This window comes from Tachypleus tridentatus, chromosome 10, assembly GCF_004210375.1.
Source record: "Tachypleus tridentatus isolate NWPU-2018 chromosome 10, ASM421037v1, whole genome shotgun sequence".
Lineage (NCBI taxonomy): Eukaryota > Metazoa > Arthropoda > Merostomata > Xiphosura > Limulidae > Tachypleus > Tachypleus tridentatus.
In genome coordinates, this window is record NC_134834.1 from 168,821,520 (window position 1) to 168,849,475 (window position 27,956).

At 32.4% G+C, this 27,956-nt stretch overlaps 1 protein-coding gene across 2 annotated transcripts in view; it reads right to left on the bottom strand.

Moving 5' to 3' along the window:
- Nucleotides 1-11,691: 11,691 nt before the first annotated feature.
- Nucleotides 11,692-27,956, bottom strand: part of trx (histone lysine N-methyltransferase trithorax) — a 134,459-nt gene continuing 118,194 nt past the window's right edge. For both annotated transcript variants that reach the window (XM_076465173.1, XM_076465175.1), the window contains 4 exons: nt 26,749-26,878; nt 25,606-25,701; nt 23,933-24,000; nt 11,692-16,594 (listed from right to left, as the gene is read on the bottom strand). In XM_076465173.1, the coding sequence (XP_076321288.1) occupies nt 16,489-16,594; nt 23,933-24,000; nt 25,606-25,701; nt 26,749-26,878 (400 nt within the window). In that variant the 3' untranslated portion in view covers nt 11,692-16,488. The remainder of the gene's footprint in view (nt 16,595-23,932; nt 24,001-25,605; nt 25,702-26,748; nt 26,879-27,956) is intronic.

The window sequence follows — 27,956 nt, forward strand, 5'->3', positions numbered from 1 at the left end:
TTGGGAATCACTGCTCTAGTCTGTCATCTCGAAATGAGGTATAACTATGCACAGATAACAAAAATTCTAAAACACAACCACTACAGAAGCCATATGATGATGCAAGAATTCACATAAGCCTTTCCAAATGCTGAAAGCAGTCTTGACTGCTTTTATTTCCTAACTTATTTTACCAGTAGCTGGAGACCAAAGTTGGCATGTTACAACAAGATAAGGTCTGAACAAGCATTGGTTGATTTTTACAAGAAAACTCTTTCATTCACAGCTGTTGGTAGAACAAGAGATCGTTTTTACTAAACATCCCCAAAGCATTGGGTTAGAGCTGTAATAATGATGTGTTTATACATAATTATTGAACTGTTGTACATATTTTGATCAGCATATTTAGCTTCACTACATAGTTAATACCCATCTGGTGCGGTGCAAAGTTGATACTGACAGAAAACTTCTGTAAAACCTCGAGACAAGATTTGTTGACACATTAGTAATGGCCATTAACGTTGATGTTCTAATATCTCCATTCACTGTAAATCAGACTTTTTTTTTTTTTTTTTTTGAAGGGGGTGCTCATTTGCTAGCCACAGCAGTGATTCGCCTGATCTGATTTTAAATTCTGCCCCACAGCTCTTATCTCACAAACACATACCAAGTAATACATGACCCTGTAAACTTTATAATTAACCACCACATCAAAAGAAACAGGCAGGTGACAATGTTTTTCATATCAGTATCAAGATTTGGCCCAGGATTCATTCGCTTATTTAAATTAGTAGACCTAATAGTATTCACAGGTTGTCATTTCCAGTGAGCATGATGTAAGTGATTTTGTCGTTTAGTTGGTTGTTTGAGCTTCTATCAAAGTATAGAGAAAGAATATTTGTGCCACCAATCACCACATAATTTACAGCTATAATAGATAATTATAAAAAAGCCTGGTACGGCCAGCCGGTTAGAGGGCTCGACTCGTAATCTGAGGGTCGCGGGTTCGAATCCCCGTCACACCAAACCTGCTCGCCCTTTCAGCCGTGGGGACGTCATAAGTAAGGGTCAATCTCACTATTCTTTGATAAAGGAGTAGCCCAAGAGTTGACGGTGGGTGGTGATGACTATCTGCCTTCCCTCTTGTCTTACACTACCAAAGTAGGGATGACTATCGCAGATAGCTTTCGTGTAGCTCTGCCCGAAATTGAAAAAACAAACATTGCTTCTCTAAGTATCACGATACATTTTCAACAATGTGGAACAACAAGCTCAAGATGTTACATTTGCTGCTCTGGCAGCCAAACATAATTTGTGAGTGTTGTAGAATTCTAGTGCCAAGTGATCGTCGTAACTGAGTGTTGTGAGAGATTTCCTTTGCTCTAACAACTTGGTTGAAGCTACAATTTTCTACTTCATTACCATGGATATGGCTTTAGTCAGAGACAGGATGTCTTACATCTAAATATGTTACATAGACTTTAATACAGAACCTCTACATGGAGTAGCATCTCAATTAGATGGTACCATACTGAGGTGTGCTTTACAATGTGAGTATTAAAGTTTTATCTCTGTAATGCAGCTACGATTTTGTAGGTGTCATGCTTATGAGCCTTGAATTCTACTCAGAAGTTGGCTGTTTTTTTAATAGGTTAAATCACTGTTGTAACTTCATTACAATGGCTTCACATCTACAGAGTATATAAAGTTTCAGATCTACCATAGCATCTAATATTTGGACCTTTCTTTGTTTATTTCTGCTGGTCTTAGTAAAGTCGTGTATTTATCTAGTGAAACCATTTAAACAAGTATCCTAGTTATTTTTTCTTGCTGAATCCCAGAAGAATGGAACTATAATTTATTTACCTTGCTATTTCCTACCACTTGTATCAAAAGTGGCTTATCATTATGCAAGTCATTTTTCGTAAATAATTATGAGACCAGACACAACGGTGCATCAATAACTTCTAAGCGGCTGAAGTTTTTATATTGTATACATACCCACTCATGCTTACTCGAGTGACGTATTGTTATAGCTACAATATCACCACCCAAGGCTGCTTAATAGGTAAGATTCCGATTACTCCGTAACATCAACACCTTTTTTTTTTCTTTTTTTTTTTTATAATAGCAGTAATCCTGTTTATCAAACGTAAATTATGCACGAAATATAATTGCGACCTTGCTGCTGTCTGGTGGGTAAATATGTTTTCTTTCTGTAAATTTTCCCAAACAGCTTTCAGAAGAGAACTTCTGTGAATCAATCAGGGATTATTGATTTTACTCTTAGAGCAGTTTTACTCTCCTTTTCCTATCTGTTATAATTATTCACAGAATATAAAGGCGCCACTTGAGCTATTTCTCATGAGGAGCGCAACAGAAAACGTTAATTAAGGAAAACTTGTATCACTTACCATTCCCACAATACCTAGGTTCCGATCATGGCACCATAATTTATTCGATCGATGTAAGTTTGGGTAATTTCATGTATAAACCTAACGTGCAGTTACATATAACTAAATAACCAAAGGCCAGGGATGTGGTAGGACTGGTGTAGTTATTTGTTATGGGTAGGATAAAGCATGGTGCTAAAACAGACCCGAGACCATGGAGTCAACATGAAGAAGTTAATCTATAAATGTAAAGTAAAACGATATAACAATGAAACATGCTTGAAATGTTCTAGTTGTGGGTATTTCCAAAGGAACAAAAAAGTGATTGATTGTTCGAAAGAAAAGACATGAAGTATATTGAAGTTAAAATGTAAATCAATTGAAAAAAAGTAAAATGTAATAAAATTACGAATCGAAAACACGTTATCAACAGGCTGAAGAATGTAGAGAACAAATATATAACTTCCGAACAAAAACCACCAGTAATTCCGCATTAAGACTAAATTCTAATAACGGTACACTTTGGGTTTCGATACCGTGGTAAGTACCGTACAGATTGTGTTGCTTTGAAACATTTACACCAAGTCTTGGATCTTCAAGGTCAGGGCGAATCTAGCTAAAAATACCAAACTGTTCATAAATCCCTTACTTACTCTTTCCATGTGACGAGTTAGAAAATTCGATATGAGGAGAATAGAAATATATCAGCTCACAATATGATAATGTGAAACAGGACATAGTAGAATTATCCCATAAAACAGTAGATAGTTTCCATCATTGGATACTGCTACAGAATGTATTGACTGAGGCTTACTTAACGCACGATCTCCGCTGGATTCAGGATGTTCCATACTTAAAATTTGGGAAGAAAGGTAAAATGGTTTAGATATGGAAGATGCACTATATGAGAGTGGGATATATAATATTTGCCTAGTACATTTTTGAAAGGTTGCGAACATTATAAAGGTACTAAACCGAAACATCAGGACATGAAATTATACATTTTTTTAATCAAGTGATCAATGTTTTTTTTTAATATGAAACGTCTGTTGTGACTGCTAGAATAGCTTCCAATTTCACCTTTCTATAACTGGTGTCGAATTATCGTTATTAAGCTGTTGTTTTTTTTTCTAAAATTTCCATGTAGTTATTAACAAACACGTGTTGTCTGGGTTGGCACAATTCTTTAACACAGCCCAAAGATTATATACTACATTTTAAGTTTCAAGCTGATACGTACGCGATTCTTTTTGGACTTATATGATGGTAGCCTATTCAAACACGTGACACAGAAACTTGCTTAGGATGGTGTGTATCAGGTATGTAGACATATCGTTCAAGTATGTAATTTAAAGCTTGACTATAGAAGAAGCATTTTAACTGCCGGAGTACAACACTACTTGAAACATAAAAGTCACAAGACGCCATTTGAGCTTATATTTTTTTACATATCAATTCACACCAGCCAAAATATGAAAATAAACAGAAAATCACGAATTTTGTCTGCCAATGACGTTGCTAAGTTTTTCTTTGAAAATTCTAACAACATCAAAAGAACTAAAACTGGAGGAATAAGCGTCGATTACATAACTATTTACTGTGAGTGGCGTGTAGTTGCACGATAAATAACGGTGTTGGTTCGAATGAACAAACTAAAGATTAATAACATGAACAGAGGTTCGTTTCCCCTCGGTGGACTAAGCAGATAGCCTGGTGTGGCTTTGCTATAAGAAAACACACTAACACGACATTACAAAAATGAAATGCATCAGACTGGACTATTTTGAAATGATTTACTTTGATGGAAATTACTCGAAATTGAATAAAACTGGAAAGAAAAATACTATACTATACTATACTATACCATATTATATTATTAGCATGAATAAAAAAGACTAAGCACATTATTAGTTTGTACAAATAAAATAACTACCTATGTGGAAGAAAAGTTTGAGCTGTTTTGATTAGACAAAAAGATATTTGGCACTATTTTCGAGGTCAAGGTCGCTGGATCAGATCCAAAATCATGGAGACAACACGAAGCTAATACGTAAAGGTAAAGTAAAACGATATAGCAATGAAACATGCTTGAAATGTCCTAGTTGTGGGGTGGATGGCATAAGCGTAGCGATTAAGCTAAACCAATGGGTCCAGATCAGATGATGGAGGAACTTGTTCGAAATTATCCCAATCGATGTGACCAGCTGAATCGAATATTCGTCAATTGATTATTGCAATGATAACGAAACAGTAAAACTGGATCAATAATATTGTTATCTTCAAAGGGGGGGATTAGAATTATATGTAAAAAATTATTGGTTTCAGTGTTGAATTTGTGACAGGTGCACGATGCGTTACAAGATGTCTTTAGCGATTCTCAAAGTTAAATTGTCATTTATGCAATGAAGAATATTTGTTTGTTTCTTGAATTTCGCACAAAGCTACACGAGGGCTATCTGCGCTAGCCATCCCTAATTTAGCAGTGTAAGACTAGAGGGAAGGCAGCTAGTCATCACCACCTATCCCCCACTCGTGGGTTACTCTTTTATCAATGAATAGTAGAATTGACTGTACCATTATGACGCCCCAACGACTGGAAGAGCGAGTATGTTTGGTGTGACGGGAATTTGAGCCCGCGATCCTCAGATTACGAGTCGAGCGCCCTTACCACTTGGCCATGCCGGACCGCAATGAAAAACAATTATAAAAAGGTGGTATAATTCTCCATATGTTACTATATACATTTCACAGTGTCATATTTTAGAAGTTTTGCCGAGCTTCATTCAACGAGATTTACCAAAATCATCACCCCCCTAAGCTCAATATTATCAGATTCTGGGCTTGCTCGCATAGTAGGTGTTAATTTCTTTTAGCTATTACCCTCACTGCGTTAATTTTTGTCTTAAGGTTTTAGTCACAAAAGTATCTTCAATTGGTGACACCATTCTTGAGTTTTAATATTTTTTCTGACGAGAAAACTTAAGTAATTGAAACAATTCACGTTTTAAGTTATCTTATTAGACTTTTTTGATTAAAAATAATATGTATAACAAATTTTAATGTCTACAGAGGTTCAGGTAAGTCTGAAGGCCTATGAAAATCAGATTTCCACATTTGTTGTTGGCACAACACAGTTAACCCAATGTGTACTATCGGGCTTAACAATAAACAAATTATTACGTTTTCAAGTGCACTGTTTGCTATCTTTTAGTTTCTTTCTTTTTTAAAATACTTATAGTTGTAATCTTAAACTTTAATTATGTAAAATAGTAGTTAAGCCTATTCAGCTAATATTTAAATGATAAAAACAGTAACTTACTAAACAGAACCAGTTTCTCTTAAATTCCTCAAAAAGGTTCTCTCGCCATTTTGAATCGTCCTGCAATATCCATATACAATTCAACTATTTACAGGAATTATACAGCATTCTCAGTTTGACCACTGTCATTCATGTTTACACCGAAACTATTTGCTTAATAAAGCGTTTAAATCATCAAATATTACAAATTGCATATCGAACCTATTTATTATTATTACAAGTATATTAGTTATATTTTGTTTGTTTGTATTAGGTTGTCCAGAAATAAATGTCGTTTTTGTACTGTGTTGTTAAACATGCTTTAAACAAAGTAAGTACCATTTACTTCAACACACGTTTTCCAACGTGTAATGATGCAGTTCATGCCTCTGCTATAGAAATTAGAATTTCTGTGGTCAATGAACTTCCTGAAAGCGTTTATTGTTCAAAAGTTTGTTTATTATCAAAGTGCTTGAAAAAGTGAAAATCTGTAGAGGAAAGGTCTAGGGATTAAGGTGAATGAAGCAAAACCTTAATTCCCAATTCGTTCAGTTTTTGAATCGTCCACCTTGACAGGTCTCATAACGCCGATTTTGTTGATCTTCAGTCAGCTCATGCGGAACCCACTTATCCAACATTTTTGTCTTTCCAATCGCACTCAGGTGGTTAGCAATGCTTGATTTGCTTGTTCCTAGCTTTTCTGAAAGTTCACGTACTGTTGTGGAAGGTTCTGTCTCAACTGCTTCCCTTAATGTGTTTTCATCTAAGGATGGCTTCCTTCCACGATCTTCGTGGTCTTCAAGATTTTTATCTCCATGTTGAAGCCTTTGGAACCAATGGTAAACTGTATGTTCAGTAATGCATCCATGGCCGAATGCTTGGTTGATGTTTCGTGTAGTTTCGGTAGCTTTTCGTCCAAGTTTGAAGTCCTTTTGTTCCATGTTACCTTTGGTGTTGTGAAACTTACTATGAGTAGAGTTGAAACAGCAGACAATTACGACACTTTGTAAGCGACAAACGTTGGATTAAACCAACTCAATATTCAGCTTCTAAATGCCATCGTGAGAATTCCGACATTTATTTCTGGGCAACCTAATAATTAAGCACAAATCTACACACTGGGTCATCTGTGTTCTGCCCACCACAGGTATCAAAACTCAGATTCTAGCGTTCTAAGTTCACAGACATACTGTTATGCCATTAGTAAGCAGCTATATTTGTAACGAATAAGTTACAATATAATGGTAACGAAATGCTGCGTTGTATTAAATTAGTCTATTAATGTTTTCATTTTTAGGATAAAGGAATCTTAAGGTGTAAAAGTACGAATTTTTTTAAATCATTAAACCTATTTACTGGCAACACTATCCTCCGCCATGGCTAGGTGGTTAAGGCACTCGACTCGTGATCCGAGGGTCGCGGGTTCAAATCCCCATCACACAGTGAAAAGTGGTGTGTAGCTGCCTTCTCTCTAATCTATCACTGCTAAATTTGGAATGGTTTCACAGATAGCGGTCGTGTAACTTTGCGCGAAATACAAAACAAACCAAACCAGTATTACTAAGTGCGAGAAGTTAACTTTGATATTTGTGGCCCTAATTTATCAGTGAGTACACACCTTCATTTTACTGAATTACACTCAACATCTAACGTAATGTAGAGATAACTGTTTTTGTAATCAATAACAATAATACTGTAAAAATGTTATAAACAATGTTCTTATAATCTCAGTATTTACTTATGTAGACATACAGGGTTAGGGCTATCTGTAATCCGTTACCATGTTGATTTATTTGGTTTTATGTTGCAGTTTGGGTCATTTAGGATAATTTTATCCATACACGAGGATTAAGGTTTCTATAGAACAGTTTGAAGGCATATTCTAACTCCTTCCAAGGATACTAAGGGTGAGTAAAATTTAGTTCAAGTTAAATTTATCTCCATATAAGTATGTTCGTAATCTGTTTCTTGGGCTCGTATTTAACACTGCTATACAAACTGTAAAAAAGTTTTTTGTTTGTTTAATACATTGAATTAATTAATTTTTCTTAGCATAAAATGAAAGTTAACAAGCTAAAGTAATAAACTGAAATTATTTTTTTAATTACCCACCAGTTCTAGCTCTTCTTTCTGAGTAAATTTAATGAGATAAACGTTACAATATTAAAACAATATATATATATAGCTAAAGCCGTGATTTCTTATTTTGGAGGCTCGACATGGCCAGGTGGTTAAGGCACTTGACTCGTAATCTGAGGGTCGCGGGTTCGCATTCCCGTCACCCCAAACATACTCGCCCTTGCAGCCGTGTGGGCGTTATAATCTTACAGTCAATCCCACTATTCGTTGGTAAAAGAGTAGCTCAAGAGTTGGCTCAAGCTACACGAGGACTATCTGCGCTAGCCGTCCCTAATTTAACAGCATAAAACTAGAGGGAAGGCAGCTTAATCATTACCACCCATCGTCAACTCTTTTACCAACAAATAATGGGACTTACAACATATTAGAACACCCCCTTGGCTAAAATGGCGAGCAAGGTTAGTGTCACAGGGATTCGAACCCACCACTCTCAGGTTACGAGTTGAATGCCCAACCACCTGGCTATGCCGGGCCTCATAAAACTAGTATTATAAAGTTAACTAAAGGAAAAGTCTAATGATGAAAGCTGAAATTCTATTCAAACGCGAAGCTTTCGATAAACAACTATAATGTTGTTAGATATACACAAATGTTTTAATTTAAATATAGTTCGTATTTTAAATTTAGTTATTTTTAAAGCAATAGTTTATTACAAGTTTAAGTAACTGTAAGAATCATACCCTGTGTAGTTTGACTGTCATAAACTGACGATTATTGTGTTATTCACACACGTTACTCGAAGTATCTAAGTTTTCTCGGGTATTATTATATCATAATATTTTGTAGTGTGTGCAAAGTTCTAAGCCTCAGATGAGTTATTTTTAAACACGCGTCCAAATGTAGTTCAAGTAAGACAAAATTGTATAAATAGCTAGAGCTAGATTGCGTGTTTAGTCGAAAAGTGCTTATAGTGACGCCTTTTTCAATTAAAATTATCGCAAACTGTATTGAGACAACAGAGTATAGAAGAACAATTCGTCTTTTCAGATGCGTTTTAAAGTGATAGAACAAACCTGTGGACGTTTGACAAAAAAAGAATTATTTAAAGGTGTGGATATAACTGTGGTAATCAACAGGGTAACGGAGGTGAAATTATCACTGATTTTATTGTAACAAAAGTACGAAGAAAAAGTATTACTCTTGTCCTGACGTAACTAACTCAGCCTCTGTGGACTTTGACGAAAAGAGACGATTATTTAAAGCTCTGAATAAAACTGTAATGATTAACTGTGTAACGAACATTTGTATAAGTTTGAGTTGTTTCAGTCTATTATTTTAAAACAATTGCACTCTATGCTGTTCATTTGCTGTTTAAATTTATCGTCAACAAATCACACGTGCCTACTGCAAAGAATCCTGCCCATCCACATATAAAAATCTGATAGCCATATACTTGATTAATTTTTAACGTTTATAAATCGATCCTGGAAAAACCCTAGGATTAAGACTTTTATAACTAAGAAAATACTCTTATTCAGATATGTACAGATTTTAGGCATTTAGTTAATACCCTAGTGAACAAGGTGTAGACAGCCATAAACCTGCATTAATTCTAGCTTTCGTTAAGATTACATATCACAGTGACCACTTCATACAGCTTATACTTGTTTGGCCATGCTTTTGTGCCATCTCATTACACTAAAATGTAAGGCATAGCAAAGTTAAAGGCTTTTAAAGAGGTTTGCATAAGTTAATAGAAACTGGTAATTAATTCCTATCTTTGGTACGTATAATAAAAATAGTTAGAAAGTAATCTAGGATTGTCCAATACCGCACCAGTGACATCATTCGTGCATGAATAAGTGACTGTTTATGCACATAAAGTCTATAATTGATGCATGCAAATTTAAATCCTGATTTATCAGTCTTTGATAAGGCACTAGGTTGCATTGTTTTAAGTAATAGATATTAATGAATCTCACTTTCATTACAGTTGTCTACTAAATACATGTAGTGTAGTCACAACGCTGTTAATCCTGACAGTGTTATTTATTTCCAGGCTATAATGTTCAAGTTGTTAATGATCATAGTTTGTGAGTCACGAAAAAAGCAAGCAGTGGGTTTTACTTCGAAATTCCGGATTGAGGTACGAATTTAAGGAAGCTAGTAGTGAAGTTGTATAATATATATATAGAGAGAAAATTTGTAGATTGCAGAAGAAATTGGAAGATCTCCGAAATATATTAGAGGCTATGTCTAAATAGAATGGTAAATTCCAGGAAAAGACAGCAGTATTTTAAAGAGGAAATTAAGCTTTTGCATGCAGAGGACACAGTGAATGACAACGACTTTAAGGAAATTAAAAACTATTTATATTGACAGTAGTAGTGGATTTAATTATAATAAGCTTGATTTATTAGGTAACAAATTTCAGCCTTAAGCTTGTGCAGATGACGGACAAGAGGAGGAATAACAACAAAAAGAACAGACACGGATGTGAATAGAAAACACAAGGAGATTACTGTTATAGAATATTCTTTAGTATGACTTATAGATGAGATAATACGTGGGGTAAATAGCAAAAAAAGAATCAGATTATGTCTGGTTGGAGAATATAACTGACTGAGCAAGTGACAAAGTAAAGGGTCCAGCAGTTATTTAGTCCTATTTCTCCATACCTTGCTTTTGTTTTTTGAATTTCGCGCAAAGCTACTCAAGGGCTATCTGTGTTAGCTGTCCCTATTTTTGCAGTGTAAGACTGGAGGGAAGGCAGCTAGTCATCATTACCCACCGCCAACTCTTTTACCAACGAATAGTGGGATTGACCATCACATTATAACTCTCCCACGGCTGAAAGGGTGAGCATGTTTGGGTGATGGGGATTCGAATCTGCGACCCTCAGATTACGAGTCGAGCGCCTTAACCCACCTGGACATGCCAGGCTTCTCCACAGCTATCAAGCTGTGTTTTCTGCGGTTGCGTGTGCATATATATGCATGTTATGGGAAAGTTTAGTTTTCAATACTGTAAATTCTTCCTCTTTTAGTGTATGTTTAACTTGTTACTGTCCCTGTATTAAGAAACTTCTTGTTTTGAGAAAATAAATGAACATCTCCATAGTCTGTACTGTGAGATGTTATTATTATCATTCTGTATTTTGCATATATTTATATGGTAATATTTAATCCTACTGGAGTTAGGCTTTATTATGTTACTACGTTTTCTCTTGATGCTTTTAAATTAAGCACTTTGTTCAGTCCTTTTCTTTACCACACATCAACAAAGATCCAGAAAATACAGATTTACTCTATATATCGTTTCCTGGTCATATTTCTTATTATTAAAGGACACTACTGTATCAGTTGAGGAAAGCATTTAAATTTAGAAGTAGCATCACACAATCTACTAACTACAACAAAAAGAAGCTTCCTTTTTAAATGTCAGATGCATAGTTTTTTAAAAGTTAGAAAATATTACAAACGAATCACAAATTATGCACTAATAAAACAAAGTTTAGAGGCACATATAAGCCATTTAAGGTCTTTTAATCAGTGATGCTATAGTAGAAATTTAGAATTTAAGATGTAGTAACTAAGCTATTACATTAACTTGTTTGTTGGAGTTCACATTCTTAGAGTAAATTGTCTAAAAAGCCTAAACTACGCAATTTTGAAGCTTTAGTTTTATTCTATGGCTAAAATATGTACATTGTTCACTTGACAGTCTTTAAACCAATTTTTATTGTTAGGCAGTAGATTTGTTTGTTTCAGAACATTTAAATTATTTTATACAAAGTTCTATCCACACCAACTATCCCTAAATAGAAGGCAGCTATTCAAAAATAACCACCACTAATAATCTGAGGTGGGTAAATACATAAATTATTTAATGTCAGGTTCATAATTTTACATCTTAATTTAAGACATTTATGGAAAGCAAATTATTTTTCTGAAAAGATAAAACCTTTATTACTTTTATTTCAACTATGATTATGTACATAATGGCAATAGGAGAACAACAAAACATTCAAAACAAGGATGTTCAGTTTACAAAAACATCACAGAATGAAATATAATGGGTACCATAGCGCCGCTACTATTTCTTATGATCATTCACTTCTAAACTTCATTCTATAATATTTACAATTTAAAACAACCGATTTTCTTAATATTGCAGACGTTTTACAAACTAGAATAGACTAAACATCAAGAAACTACATAATTCTAATATTATAGTAATATATTTTATTCTCAGTAGTTAGTTTTAGCTGTAACAATCTCCTAATAAACAACTATACAAATTCTTTCATCTTTATGAATACAAAGATGATGTAATACACTTTTAAGTAATAAAATTCTGAGTGGACCATTTCCTAATATTTATGAATTTATTCTTTACATGCTGATATATGCAGGTGTGTGAACAATAATGCAAGTCATTTCAGAAAGTCATTATGTGCTTGGACAGGAAGTTGTATTCCTAATGCTGTCTCTAGTACTGTATCTTAGGTCACGTGTGAAACAATTTTTCAGAAAAATGCAAGTGTATTGACACCCAAGTGGAAGCTTTTGTGATTAATGTTAAGTTTCTCCTTTAGTTATTTCAAAGCAAAATCATTTTGGTAATGTTATTAGTAACAGCTTATTCAAGTGGATAGTTAAGTGATTTCTGTTTTGTTTTGTTTTTGCAACAGTCATCTCAGGTATGCCAAGTGAAAATAACATCTTACTTTCAGGCATGATCAGTGCTGTTTGATTTTACTCAGTTATTCTGTTTAAGAAAATGTGACACAATTAATGTAAAGTTTTAGCAATAGATCCAAGTCTGAGAAGCTGCACGTGATATTATTACATAGCAGGAATACTGCTCACAAAACTTTACTGGTAAGATACGACATGTAATGTCAACAACACTAAATCTTTGCAGCTTTCAAAAAGAAATGCTTAGTTGTCAGGATAATTTATTCAACAGTTATTTAAAACTGTTTTTGGTAATTAATCATAAAGAATATTTTTATCACCTTTTAGATTTCTTCTCATACACAAAGGACTGAGCTTCTTGTTAAGCCTTCTCACAGAAAAACATTTTTGGTTATCTAAATCTTCAAGACAAGAAAACACCATCAAAATTGATAATAATCATACAATAATGAGTAAAATGACAAGAATTAAAAAAGATTTAAACTTTGGGAAACTGGCTACAGTTATATAACATCTTATAATGCTTCTCTAGATGAAGAATAAACTTCATCATGTGAGCAGTCAAATACTGTTCTTATAGCTGACACAAGAAGTACAGATTAAATTATTTGGTGTTTACTAACTACTGAATGTTATGTAAATAGGACTGCAAAAAATTGTGCTACTAAATCAACATACTGCAAGCTTAAATTTTTATTGGATTAAAAAGTTTTTCACCAACTGACTATTGTATATAAATACTAGGAAAATTTACTAGATTATTTAAAATAAACACAGAAAAAGTTAATGCCTGACACAATTATATAGTATTAACAACAGATTAAATAAGCTGCTTAAAATAGACCAGTGCCAAAATGAACTCAAATGTTTTACAACTGATAATTTTCATACACCAGTATAATGTATTTTCTACTACAGTTCCATTTTTTAAACATAACTCTCAAATTATACCTGTCAAGTTTTATTTATTTTTTCACATTTATTACTGGGATAGTCACTATTTTCATACTTTTAATGTTAGACATTACACAAGACATCTTTGATGCCATGAGAACAAACTTAGGTCTCACAATTTCATACTGTCATCAAAACCATGAAAGATTTAAGATTAGACAACTATATAAAATTAAGCCAAATCCCATTATGGTTTTCTTTTTCTAGGTATGAGTAAAAAAAGGCACTTTTTTGTTAGAAAAATAAGTGCATCACATCAATTGCTGTGAAAGACAAAATGACCTTTTAAGTCAACATGACATAAGTTGAATCAAATATAGAAAACCATTCAAATACGGTTGTTCTATGTGATTGTTATACCAAATAAGATTTTTAATCCTCCAATGTTTAATGTATCAAAAACTTTAAAATCACTAACTTGGATTCACAATTCTCCAATCAATATACATTTTCTTTTCAATTTAGAAAACAAATTGTTTAAGATTGTTATCTATATTTGAGCACATTTTAACTTTAGATAAATAAAGTAGTAATTAATTAAGTTTCACCTACTACTATATTCTTTGTTACTTTCACAAACTCATTCAGATAAAATAAACTATTATAAGTGAATCTGAATTTTTTTTAAATAAGTGTGATTCCTGTAATTTTATTATCATTTTATTACTTAAAACAGTTTACCTCTATATATATTTGCATTTTAACACAAGAAGTAGAAAACCTACACATTACAGAAACATGTTTTAACAGTTTATCCTAGCATGATTAATTTTTAAGAAACTATTTCATACAACATGAATGTATTAAACAACTAATCATAACTCCTTGGAAATAATTATACAACAGAAGTGAAAAAACTGATTCACACAATGTACAAATTACTCAATTACTGGAATTATTATGATGATTAAAAACATTATTAAAGGTACAATATACTGATTTCTGGGTACAAAATAAGTAAAACATAGTTACACAAATAACTATTGCATTACTTTTTAATAAAGATATATATATATATATATATATAAATGTAATTGTTCAAACTTATTGTTATACTAATCTCAATTACAGAAACAAACCTTATAAGGAATCAAACCGACATTGTTATTGAATAACACTAAGCAAAAACTATGTGAAGGAATGGAATTAAAAAGCAAAATCACAATTAAATTCAAATGCAAGTAATTGTGATTTCCTAGCATGAACTATAAAAGCCATCTTCAAATTCTGAACACGTGCTTTAAAATGACTTATTTTGATGACCATCAAGGAATGATTACTGAATACACAAGAGTACTGTTGTACAATATTTTATGAGACTGTTCATGTTATGAATTTGAAATTTTCAAGATTGGAAAGCAATGGTTGTCAAAATAATAATATTCAGGTATTTTACTCGAACAAAGGACATAAAAAAATATTTTTTCGAGATGGGTACTTTGGACACTCAAAGGCATTTTAAAATTGATACTGAATATAATCAATAAAAGCTGTCATTACCAATCACAACATCAGCTATTAATACCATTCAGTTCTCTAGTACAGATCTAAGGGACTTGATTCAGCTAGACTACTATTCAAAAATGTGAATCATTGCAAAATTTGGAAATCACAGCATTTTTTTCCTTTTTTAGAAATTTCTAAAAACATTTAAAAACAATCTTTATGTAAAGGCCTCTAATTTCAGTTGTATTAACTTGTTTTTTACCTCAGCACCAAAAAAAAACATTTAAAAAACATGTTGCTTCAGTTACAAAGTTGGATTGGCACACCTATCTTGACCTGCACTATAATTTCAATAACTTGTTTCAATCAAAATTCCTGGAATTAACTGCCTCAAAAATCATTAGCAATTTCCCTTCAAATATTCTTAAACTATCAGCTTACATAATGATATGCTCATAGTGATGCTCTAAGAAAGAACTGTGGCACGACTGCCTATTTGTACAGAGAGAGTGAATCTTTAGCAATGAAATACGGTTATATTAGGTGGACGATTCAACACGCTTCCCAGAAAACGTTCTGCTGATCACACATATTAACTCAATGAAGTTGCTCTTACAAACTTTCACAATCTAACTGCTACCTTAATGGACTTCTTGCTGCCACGTTACCTGCCAATACGTGATACAAGAATATTAAATACGAAAAAAGTGACCAGTTCTTGGCAGGTTTGAGGAATTTCCCTGAAATTCTGAATAAGTCCTTGCTTTTGAAATCAATAAGGAAGGTTTGTAACTTGAAGGTGTGAAGAAAACCTGAATAACGTTTCTAAGAAAACCTCCGATATATATTATGACAATAAGTTCATTTAATTTTAGCTCTCAAATTTTATATACAAACATCATTAATGTAAAAGTTACATTGTTCTAAAGCACCATTCTTAAATGTACTTCCTGGTAATCAGTAAGATCACCAACCAATCAATTCAATGACACTAGCACAAGAACAATGAAGTACATAATTTTTTTCTACTTAAAATATAATTATCACACAAAGTTTTAAAAAAAATCTATCTAATATGTATTCTAAATACAATAAACAATAAGAGGTACTTGAAGCATTAGACTGAATTGACCACTGCTGTATTTTTTTTTTCTCAATTGATACGGCTATCTATAAAAGCTATTCTGATCTGTTACATGAAATAAAATATTATGTACAAATTATTCTGAGATTAGATTTGTCCTTTTTCATAACATACACACAGTACATAAATGTTATATGTAAACTATCTAACACTGTCTTATACAATAAAACATTACAATTTATTTTTTTTTTAATATAAAACAAAGAATAATTTTTGACTCTGAGCACAAACATCCCTTGTGTAGAGTGCTCCATTTCAGCTGGCTGTGAGGCAACAGTTGGCACTACTGACCTCCGAGAGGTGGCACAGAGCCATGTCAGAACACTAAAAAAGTTCAGATTTTATAAGCATACATTAAATAGGAGCCTTCTTTAAAATTAACCTACACATAAAAAGAATCATATGAAAATGATGGTAACACAATTTTCAAAATTTTCTTCATCTTAATAAGCCTAACCCTGGTCACATGCTGTAGTGGACCTATTAGATGCAAACTTAATTCAAATATTTGCGACATCGTCTTGAGCCGCACGTACAGGGAATCTTCACATCTTCAAATGGGAATTTATAGTCGTAAGTTAGCTCCTCTCCTTTGTTTATCCTTCAAAACAAAAATAACAATTAGACTTAGAACAAACCTTTATACCACATTCATACTGTAGTACTACTTAAATAGTTTATTAACCCATTACATGCAGGTACTGTATATGTGCATGAAATTTTGGAAAGCCGTACACTGTATAAAGCACACTTGCATTCAACTGTTAGGGGAAGACCATACCCTATATAGTGAAACAGAAGTTGATGGGATAATCTTTAGAACACTGACTTGAAAAACTCTTCAGTTCTTCTAAAATTTTAAGATAAATAGTGACTCCAATCAATGAATATAAAATGCCTGAAACAGCAAATGCACAACCTGAGATATCAAATATGGCTAAAATAATTCTATTCAAAAATATGGCATAGCTCAAATATGGCAAAACATTATGGATTCAGGCAAAAGCACGAGATAGAAAGTTGTTATTTACAACAACATATGGTTCTTTTAAATTTAATTGGGGAATGACATGGTGAAAGATTTTTCAAGATTATGATACTGTCAATTTTTCATAGGAATAAGAAGGATAATTTTTGTGGATTATGAATTAAGGAAAAAAATATTTAAAAAACTGTTTTAGATTGTTATTCTTGATCAGAAGGTTCATTTTGATATATTCGATCAGTTTTAATTTGTTTGATATTCATTAACCATTTGAGAATAGGTGGGTCAAGGTAAGTATGTTACAACCTATATTTTCAATGTATAGTTTATAATTCTAGTTTTTATATCGTATGAATCTTAATTTCTTAACCTTCATAACTATTACCCTAGTGAATTCTGCCAACCACCATTGCAATGACACTATATAACAAGGTTTAACATAATTCCGAATTTACACGTTAAGTCTGTTGTTACATAAAAACATCTAAATTCTTAATAAAGTATTTATACTAAAGGTTTATCAACTAACATACTGAAACATACACTGACTAGTCTAAGTGCAGGATGTTTTTATGTTAAGAATAAAAATACTTCTTTTCATATTGCAGTTTTCTTAAATTTGCCTAACTTCTAGAGCCTTCTAAAAGAACATCAAATATTTTAATCCTATTGCAACAGGTCAGGGTTCAAAGACCATGTCATTGTGTTTGTTGACTTGCTTTCAAAATTTTATTGGACTACTACTTGATGAATTTAAATCAATAAGTTTGGAACCAAATTGTATATTATAATTGAAACTTTATTATATATGAGCTAATTTCTTAAAAGTAAATATTAAAAGAACACATTTAAATATAGATTTTAGTGAGTCATGTGGTATACTGAATGCAGATCTGTTTAAAATTAGATGTTTGTGATGTTAAAATACTAAATCTATACTTTCGTACAAAGTAGGAACTCAAATTACTAATATAGACAAGCTAGAATATAAAATAAGAATCTCGTATATAATCATTTCAGTTTGCCAAGATATGGCCTATGACCTGAGTCAAACATGGTGGCCCCATTCAACTCTTCCCATTTTTGGAAACTGTACCTTGTATACTCTTACTATAGTATATGACACGTGAATAACCAATTAACAGTTTAGAATGTGTCCCCAGAGTGTTTTTTTTTTCCCTACCATTTTAATCTTTAAAAGGGCTTCCCATGTTTGTTTGATCCAAGTTTTCAAGGAGGTAAACTGTGCTTCTATTCTGCTCAAAGTTTCATATTTTATAAAATCTAAAAATGTCAGTTACTAAACTTAAAAAAATTAGAATGTAATTCTATGACATCAGTGTAATTACTTATAACTTTTTGGTTATTCAACAACATACACAAAACCTAAAAATACATTGTGTTTGATATCCTCCATGTGCAAAATCTTAAAAGCCTTAGCAATCTATGTCCAGCAATAACTTGAGTACAAAGAATGGAGCAAGAAGAGATAATTGCTTACTTTATGTCTCATTTATTGTTCTATATTTAAAAAATAATAATAACAATAATTTATTTCCAAACAGTAATAATCTATATACACAAATATAATAAATGAGACTGCATATTATAAAATATTAGGTTTTCTAGAAATAAATGTCAGAATTCTCATGATCATATTTGAAAGTTGAATACTGAGTAACTTATCATTGGTTGGTTTGTCAAATCCAACATTTTTTACTTTCAAGGTGTCTTAATTGTTTGCAGGTTGAACTCTACTCATAGTAAGTTTCACAACCCCCAAAGTAGCATGGACAAAAAGGACCTTTGTCTGATTTTCCTCCGACTTCAAACTTGGACAAAAAGCTACCGAAACTATACGGAACATCAACCAAGCATTCAGCCATGGATGCATTACTAAACATACAGTTCACCATGTGTTCCAAAGGCTTCAACATGAAGATGAATGTCTTGAACACCACAAAGGTCATGGAAGGAAGCAATCCTTAGATGAAAACACATTAAGGAAAGCAGTTGAGACAGACCCTTGCACAACAGTATGTGAACTTGCAGAAAAGCTATGCACAAGCAAAGCAAGCTATGCTAACCACCTGAGTGGGATTGGAAAGACGAAAAAGTTGGATAAGTGGGTTCCACATGAGCTGACTGAAGATCAACAAAATCGGCATTATGAGACCTGTCAAGAATGATGCTCCAAAAACTGAATGAATTGGGAATCAAGATTCTGCTTCATTCACCTTATTCCCCAAACCTTTCTCCTTCCAGACTTTTATTTTTTCAAGGACTTTAACAACTTTTTGAACAATAAACACTTTCAAAACCAAGTAGCTGCAGAAGCAGCTTTCAGGGAGTTTCTTGACCACAAAAGAGCATTATTACATTTTGACAAAAATGTGTTGAAGCAAATGGTGCTTACTTTGATTGAAAAAGTCTAAACAAGGGTTGTAAAATATGCAAACTTCACAGTTCAAAAACAACATTTATTTCTGGACAACCTAATACTAGTTCACTAAAACACAGCCAAGACAGGGAAGACTAAAAATCAGCTTTATATTACTGGATATATGACCTGAGTGCATGTGCAAGTTATGTAATCTTAGGTATGCATAACTGGAAGATCAGTATGATTAAAAATAATAAATACATATGTTCATATATAATATTATGAGACTTAAGCTACTCAGACTAAAAATTTGTACTTTTGTGTTATAATATGTAGTCATTCTAGAATTAAAAAAAGCATGACATATTTATTTACTAATATTTTATTATGGTTACGAGGTTGGTTAAGTGACAGACCTAACACAATTAGAATACTGAAAATAAAATATAAAGTCTTATTGAAAACAAACATTTGAAATGTATTTAGATTAAGAGATTATGCAAATTATATTTGAGATTTTTGGGATGAAGAATAGTTTTTTAATCATAACATGAAATCACTTTGCACTGAGTCTAATAATTAAAAAAAAAAACTTTTCACAAACAAAGCTTTAATAAAACTATTCTACTGAAAAATCTGAATTTCTGTATATAAACTACTTGTAATCTTTACCAAATGTCTACCAAAGTTTGTGAAGATATAAATGTTGTACCAAAAGTTATAGTGCAATATTTAATGTGTGCTAAGCATTTACATTTTATCTGTTATTTTCTTTGTCATAATATTATCAGTAGTTGAAACTTCTATGTACTGTGAAATAGAATTCAGAAAATTATGAAATAAAATGAACATACCCATTTATCTTCCTATCTGCAATATATAACAGATGTGTTGATGATATTAAAATTCAACTGTTTACCTTTTTGCATACTTTTAATTTTAGTTTTATTGAGTGGCTTGTATTTGCATTTCAAATTAAGATATTAAAATGTAAATAATATAAAAACCTGGGCTATAAGCTTCATTATGATCTAATTTACTTATGGATATTGATAATAAAGTTGTTTAATTAAAGTTTAAATAACTCCATCAAAGTGTAAAGCATTGTGACATGTACAGAAGAGCTATGCCTGTACTTATGAGGTTAATTTCAAAAGGAAATATTTCAACACATTTTCAAACTTCACTGCATTGTATCATTAGACACTTCATTCCAAAATACTCAATTTTGGACGTTCTTTCTGCCCTCATCAGAGATTTTAAGTTCCAAGTTAAAAGGTCAATTTATAAACTCCATTCTTTTTGCTTTAATGAGGTATAACAATAAAATGAAACTTATGTTAAAATTAAAGTAAATTGAGTAAAATTTATAAAAGGAAATTAAGGTAAAACAAAACAAAGTTAAAAAAACAAGCATCATAAAACCAAAGTTTACATCTAGTCTACAACATTAAGAGCAAAACTACAGTAATACAAGTTGTAAAGGATTTTCTGTTGCATAATTGTAATTATTATAACTCACCAGGAAGACTAGCAGGTAAGTACAAAAAACAGCCAATCACCTAAAGTTGGCCTTTCCAGTCCTGGTTTTGAGTTATTTAACGTTATGACCATTTTCTAATTTCAAATTGAACTAGATGAACTGTGATTCTTAAAAGGGAATTACATTAAAAAAAGTCTAATAGAATCATAATGACAGCAAGAAAGTAAAATGTGGCTTATTGTGACCTGAATGTTACACAGACTACACACTGGTGCATCAGTCCCAGATAAAAGAAAACTATGAGTTAAAAATCTGTGACCAATGCGTAGTCCAGTTACAACAACTTCCTCTTTCAAATCCTTACAGAAGCAAGATGACCAAAGTCCAATATAGGATTTTATTTGGAAAAGCTTGTTTTTGCATTGCTCACTCCAAGTTGACTGCCAGCTGGCATGGAACCAAGCCTTGAATACAGGACCACAGTCTATGTATGGAATAAGCACAGCAGTGATAGTGCCAGAGCAGACAGATTTAGCTGTGGTGTCGGCGAGCTCATTCCTGCAAATACCAACATGGCCCGGTATCTAGAAAAACTGGATAGAAGTAGTTGTTAAAGAGAAATGGGCCAGTTGGTTTTGAATATTGGCAAGAACAGTGTGTGAATTAACACAAAGCGATTCCAGAGCCAGTAGAGAACTAAGCTGATCAACCAACAGTGCCATCCCTTCATGCACTCATCCATCACACAGCCTGTCATTTCTGTACAAAGAAAACTGCCAAAAGGTGACTGTATTGGCAGGTTTCAGAAATGTCTCCTGTAAGGAAAGACATACAGAATGGTAGGAAGCAATCAGTGTTTTGATGTCATCCAGATTAGAAAGTAAACCTTGACAGTTCAATTGTATGAAGGTGGCTGTTTATACTTATGTGCATGCAAATTTGGTGGAGAATCCTTCTGTTTACGACCACATCTTTTCTCCTTACTGTTCTTATTCGAGGGAGGTCTATCGACTTCCATGGATCCTGCCTTGGGTCAATTGGGCAGGTCTTTGCTGTTTGAAGAGGATTCCACTAACTAAGGACGTGAATGAATGATTATTTTACATCTTGGGGTGGGAGAAGAAGTTATTTCTGAGAAAATGTCTGTACCCAGAACCAAAGGATGTGGATATTAGGGTTTGTTGAAATATATGTGAGGGACAGAGATGGGTGTTGAAGTTGATTCATCAACTTTTTTAATCATGGAGGTCAAAAGACTTTTCATTTGTTTTGAGAATAAGTCTTTTGGAGGCACAGAAAGATCTGTCTGCACTCCCACTGTAGATGTGGAATGAAGTGCAGCAGCATAGTCCAAGATGAAGTGGTGGACAGCAGCTTTCGAGCCTCGGGATAAGTAATATTATGAATCATTTTCAAACGCTGCACCTCTTTTTCTTCCAACCATTTAGGGTTAGAATGGAAGTAGGACAAGTGAGAGCCATTGCAATTGATGCAATGAGGGTCCTTTTCACATTCGTAGGCATCATGGTCCTTGCCACTGCAACAAGCACACATCAAGGAACCACAACATGACATTTTCAAGTGACCGAACTGCTGGAAACATTGGAGGGGGTTTGGAATGTATGGTTGTACCCTGCAATTAAAATAACTACCCTTGATGGTGGCAGGTGGACATGGTGACGTAAATGTCAGAATGAGGATATTAGCCGGCATCGTAATTCCATCTTTGCGAGTGGAGATATGCCTCACTGCAGCAACTCTTTAAATGGAGAAACCAGCGAGAATCTCTGACTAGGGGATGTTCTTCAAATCCCTCTCAACAATAACTCCTCGTGATGAATTCAAAGTAGCATGAGGTGTAACCTCAATAGGTATATCCCCAATTGCCTTTGAATGCAAGAGGAGTTCACTGTGTTGAGATGTGGATGTTTCCACCAATGTCATCAGCTTCTTTACTGACTTTGGAGATCCAGCAAGTCCCTCCAGTCCCTTCTGAATGAAAAAGGGAGACATTTGCCCTAGAGGTTTGTCTGAGAGAGAATGTAGGATAAGAAAATGAGGTACAACAGGTGTTATAGATGTTGAAGACTGCTGCTCAGAATCTTCAAGACGTGGTCATTTATCTATGGTCTGTTTTTTCACTATTTTATTTAAGATTTTATATGGAGGATACATAACATAAAAAGGGAAACTGCAGTGCCCACTGACCCCACTCGCCAGGGAGCTCTATGAGAGGACACACTACAATGTCAAACAAGGACACTGCAGCAACACCAAGGTTTCGTGAGCACTATACCCAAACACCAGCATCAAATACAATGTCCACAAAATCTGTTGAGAATATTCAACACTGGTACTTGGTTGACCATAACCCAAGTGGACCAGTCAACTGACCCAAGGGGAGCTACCCCAAGGCTGCCCACATCTACAGAAATTCAAGGCCAAAGTGGTGTGTTAGAGTTGGACCCCTCAACCACCAGGATCCTCTCCTTCCCTTCATGGGTTACCACACACGGCAAACACGTGGGTGGATGTTAGATCCAAGAGGAGGTAAGCTGAAAGAACAGAACTTTCCCTGAGAAGTCTCCTCACAACATACAGGAATTCACACTGAGGGGGGTTGGACAGAAAAAATTCTACAAGTTTCTAGTGTATTGTTTACACACAGCTATACAGAAAGTTGGAAATATAATAAATAAATTATATAATGCTAAAATAATTATAAAATATTCTTGAATAAACAATTGTTAATACAGAATTACAACTACATTTTCACTGATATATAAAATCTTAGATACCTTTGAAACCCCAAAGGCACACCCTAGTTGTGAAAAACTTACAAGACTGAATGCAATAAGTCGGAAGCTTTTAAGTATGATATTTCATATATGACCACAAATATAAAAGTATACTACCAATAAAAGAAGATCTACCTTGTGAAAGGATTATGATTTCTCTCAATCTATGAAGCATTATGTATTTATATACCAAAAAAGACTGGAAGGCTCTGACAATAATTTTACTCAAAGGAGTGGGATAATTTTCAAAAGCTTGTAAAAGATATGTATGAAACTAAAACAAAACTTACCTCCTAAGAGCAAAAATCACAATATGCTTTTTTCCATCAACAGTGACAACTTTGGAATAACAATTGGGCTGAAAAAACAAGGCAATGTATAAACAACACAGAATTTAAATACACACAACTTTTCAATAAATCTCTTAATATGGCTCAAAGCTTATGAGCTACAACTGAACAACATAACTCATCAATTTTAACTGAAAATAAACACCTAGTTACTTTTTTTTTAATTAGGTAAGTCACTTAATAATGAATAAATGAATGAATAATTACACTGTATGTGTGAAATGAGATTCATCAATATTTAAAAATGTGTATACAGATGCATCTAATGAAACATACACTATCATAAATAAACACACCAAAATATAAATTGCACAGACTAAGTTATAACTTATCCATAGTGGGTCAAGATAAATAACACCATGCTTCACTCTAAGAGATCTCATTATGTGGCCAATATAGCTCAGAATTTGTCTAGTAATTAGTAATAAATTTTACTCTTAGTTCTTTAATAATAACAATTAAGGAGGTTTTAACACTTAACTTTCACTCTGACAAAAACAGCTTTTAATTAAAGACAACAGCCATATACAAACTAGAAGTTGGTAAAGCCACAAACTCTAAAAAAAGAGAAACAGACATCATGAAGTTTTATGACATTAAAGTTTGTTGTAATTTACAACTTATAAATTTTTAAATAGAACAATAGGCCTAGCACAAAATATCATTTAAGGTTTCAAGAAAAAGAGTATGATAAAAACAACAGTTAAAAAAACTTCAATAATATAATACTGAACACAATATTTTTTTTGCCTGGTGCACCAAAAATTATTTTACACTAAGACTGCTGATGAGTAAATGGTCAACTTGGTAAAGAATCAAATGAAAATATGTTAGTTTCTTACAATCATATTACTATAAGATAAACTTTTGTGTAAACAACACAGACAAAAGTTATGTTTATATGCAAAGTGGCACCTGATTAAAGTATCATAAGCCAAACTTTCTTTTAAAATGTTTTTAATTATTTGAAATCTTGTTAACCCTTAAACAGCATGAATGTTGTACGTAGCAGCATCAACTAAAGATGGCTGCTGTTTCAGGGTTAAGCACAGAAAGCATAAAACAATTTGGTGAAAAAAACAACAAAAGGATTTTATCACATTATTTTCTGGTATACAAAATAGTATAACACCAATATTTTTTGTTTTATTTATTTATATTAATATTTTAAAGTTGTGACTATATCTTAAACACACATTTACATAGGGTAATACTATTCAAATGAATTTTAAAAATTAACGTTTTCTTGAGGATGAAACAATATATTTTATGAAATTTTTATAAAGTTTTCCATTAACTTAGTAAAAGTTTATTAATTAAATATACACTTACCTTATACTTCTTAACAATCTTTTACTACAAAAAACATTACTATACAATAAATGATCATTTTTGCTTCAAACTCATAAAAATTTATAACATCAAAAGTTACTAATTTTAGTTTTTGAATAATTCTTCTATATTACTTCACAGTTAACTTTGAAATATTTGTAAAATTATTTAATAACTCCACACAACTTTACAATACCAACATCCTTAATTCTTTATAATCCCATTAAAGATGCAAGTTTTTGCAGTAAACAAAAAATATTTTTATCAACCATCTTACTTACTTCACATGAATGATTAATAAAGCGTGCAGCATTTCCACACATTGTTGCATCAACAACTTCATTGTCATCAATTCGAAACATGTAGCAGCCAATACCCTATAGTAAAGATAAGCCTTCTCAAATTTAAAAGTATTAATATATATAATTTATCTTTTTCTTTACAACAGCTACCTCAGCAGCTGTGAATTATCTCAAAAAAACTGTGTGATACATCAGGGGCATCAATATAGTCAACTACTACTTTTTATCAGCCTAAAACCTCCTATAGTTAATTTTTTCAATCCACTTGCCAACAAGTGGATCAGACTGTGCTTTCTCTATAACATCTTATTACACAAGAGAATTATGAAGAAAATAACATGATACAGATCCTAACTACAAACTGTTCATTACAAAAGAATGTCTTAAACATTAAAGTTTGTCATTTGTGACATAACTTGTTTATTTACATAGAAACCAAAAAACTGGATAGCTTTTAATTAAAACTTGTTTATAATTTGTTTGTATAAACAGAAAACATAAAAGCATTTTAATGCAGATCATCAGCACTATCTGCCACATTAACATAAAGATTGAAACAACTAGTAAATTTAATTAAAAAATAAGTTCATTTTACTTGTTTCAAATAATGATAATTGTGTTACCTGAAATTATTAACTGTTTCATGGAGTTCCTATAAAATATGTGATTTTGGTTGTAGGAAAAATGATGAAATTAATTAGAATAAGTTCAACTTCATTTATTATATCAATCTGTACAGGTAGGAAAAAAGATTAATTTTATTATGTTATTTGCTATTAAATTAATCTATTCTGACTAAACAGGATACCAGTGTATCTGTCTGTTTAGTAGCAGATTTTATTTCACTTTGTAATATCTATCTATATCAGTACACAAATATCATGGATAATCTTGCAGATTGATAACACACTTTTGAATTGTTTTATGAAATCTGTTTGTTTCAGTATAGAAAAAATATCACAGATAAACATCTGGTACTTTTAATATCACATTAAAGAGAGACTATACTGTCATGTAATAAAATGTTTAACATTAATCCTACAATTTTATCCTAAACATTCAAATATAGTTATGCAAAATAAATAAAACTAACAAAAAGATTATGAAAAATAATTAAATAACCTTGCTTTCATAGTACTTCTCCCTCTTGTCAGTTAGGACAGGCCTTATTACTTCACCAGCATATTCTATAACCATCTCACCAGGATCAATGGTACGTTTGCAGAAGAGTCCACGCCCATGGATACGTGACCTGAAAACAAGTTATGGTCAATCAGATGCAATTAGTTTCTGAATAAAACAACTTATAAGCTTCTATATTAAAAATAAATAATATATGTATGGTTTCACAAGGCTTAAAATGATAGAACATTACATCATCATAATAATATTGTAAGTTATATTTCTACTGCTTGGACAAGAAGCAGATTAAAAATACACCAAATTTTGAATGTTATTTGATTTCTTTGAGAAAACTTCAATATATTCTGAGAAATGAGGCTTTTGATTGTCAATAGAATATCAAAAAATGTATACATGCACTGAAATTGTTCAATTTATTCGTACATACTCATACAGATATTTTCATTAAAACTTACTGTGCATCACCACAAATACATGTTTGGCATTATCTCCAAATTGTTTTGTACAACTAGCAATATAGAATCCTAAACAATCTCATACAGTACACATTCCTGAGAATACTGTGTAACAATGATTCATTGCTCTCTGAAACAATGCTGTTTATGATAAAAATATACATATCGAAGAAGTTTCATAGCAAATTATACACAGTCAATACATTACTTGCGTATGTAGTATGATGCAACCAATACAAATCTTATTATAAAGCAACAATACAATTTTTGTAACTTATTAAAAGCTACCCTATAACTTTGCATCAAAATATTGATACTGTAATTTATTAAGACTCTGCATTATTATAAAACTTTTATACTTAAATGTTAACCTAATCATGTTAAAACGTTTTGTTCATAATTAACAAACACTGCTCAATCAGAAGATTACAACTATTAAAGATTAAGAAAAACTAAACACATTTCAGTTTGAAAAAAAATCAGTTATTTTATAAATACTGTGGATAAAAACTACTAAAATACAAATTCTAAACTCAGTACAACAGTTGGTTACCAAACAGCAATGATTAAAAATCATGGTTTTGACTCAACAACAAAAACAATAGAGTGGATAAACAACAACTGAGAAACTGTTTATTTTGATAAACAAAACAGCCATAGATAATTTAGAGCTGACAGACTATAATGTGCTGTGCTGTTAATTTCGAACTGAATAGTTCAATTTGACTGTCA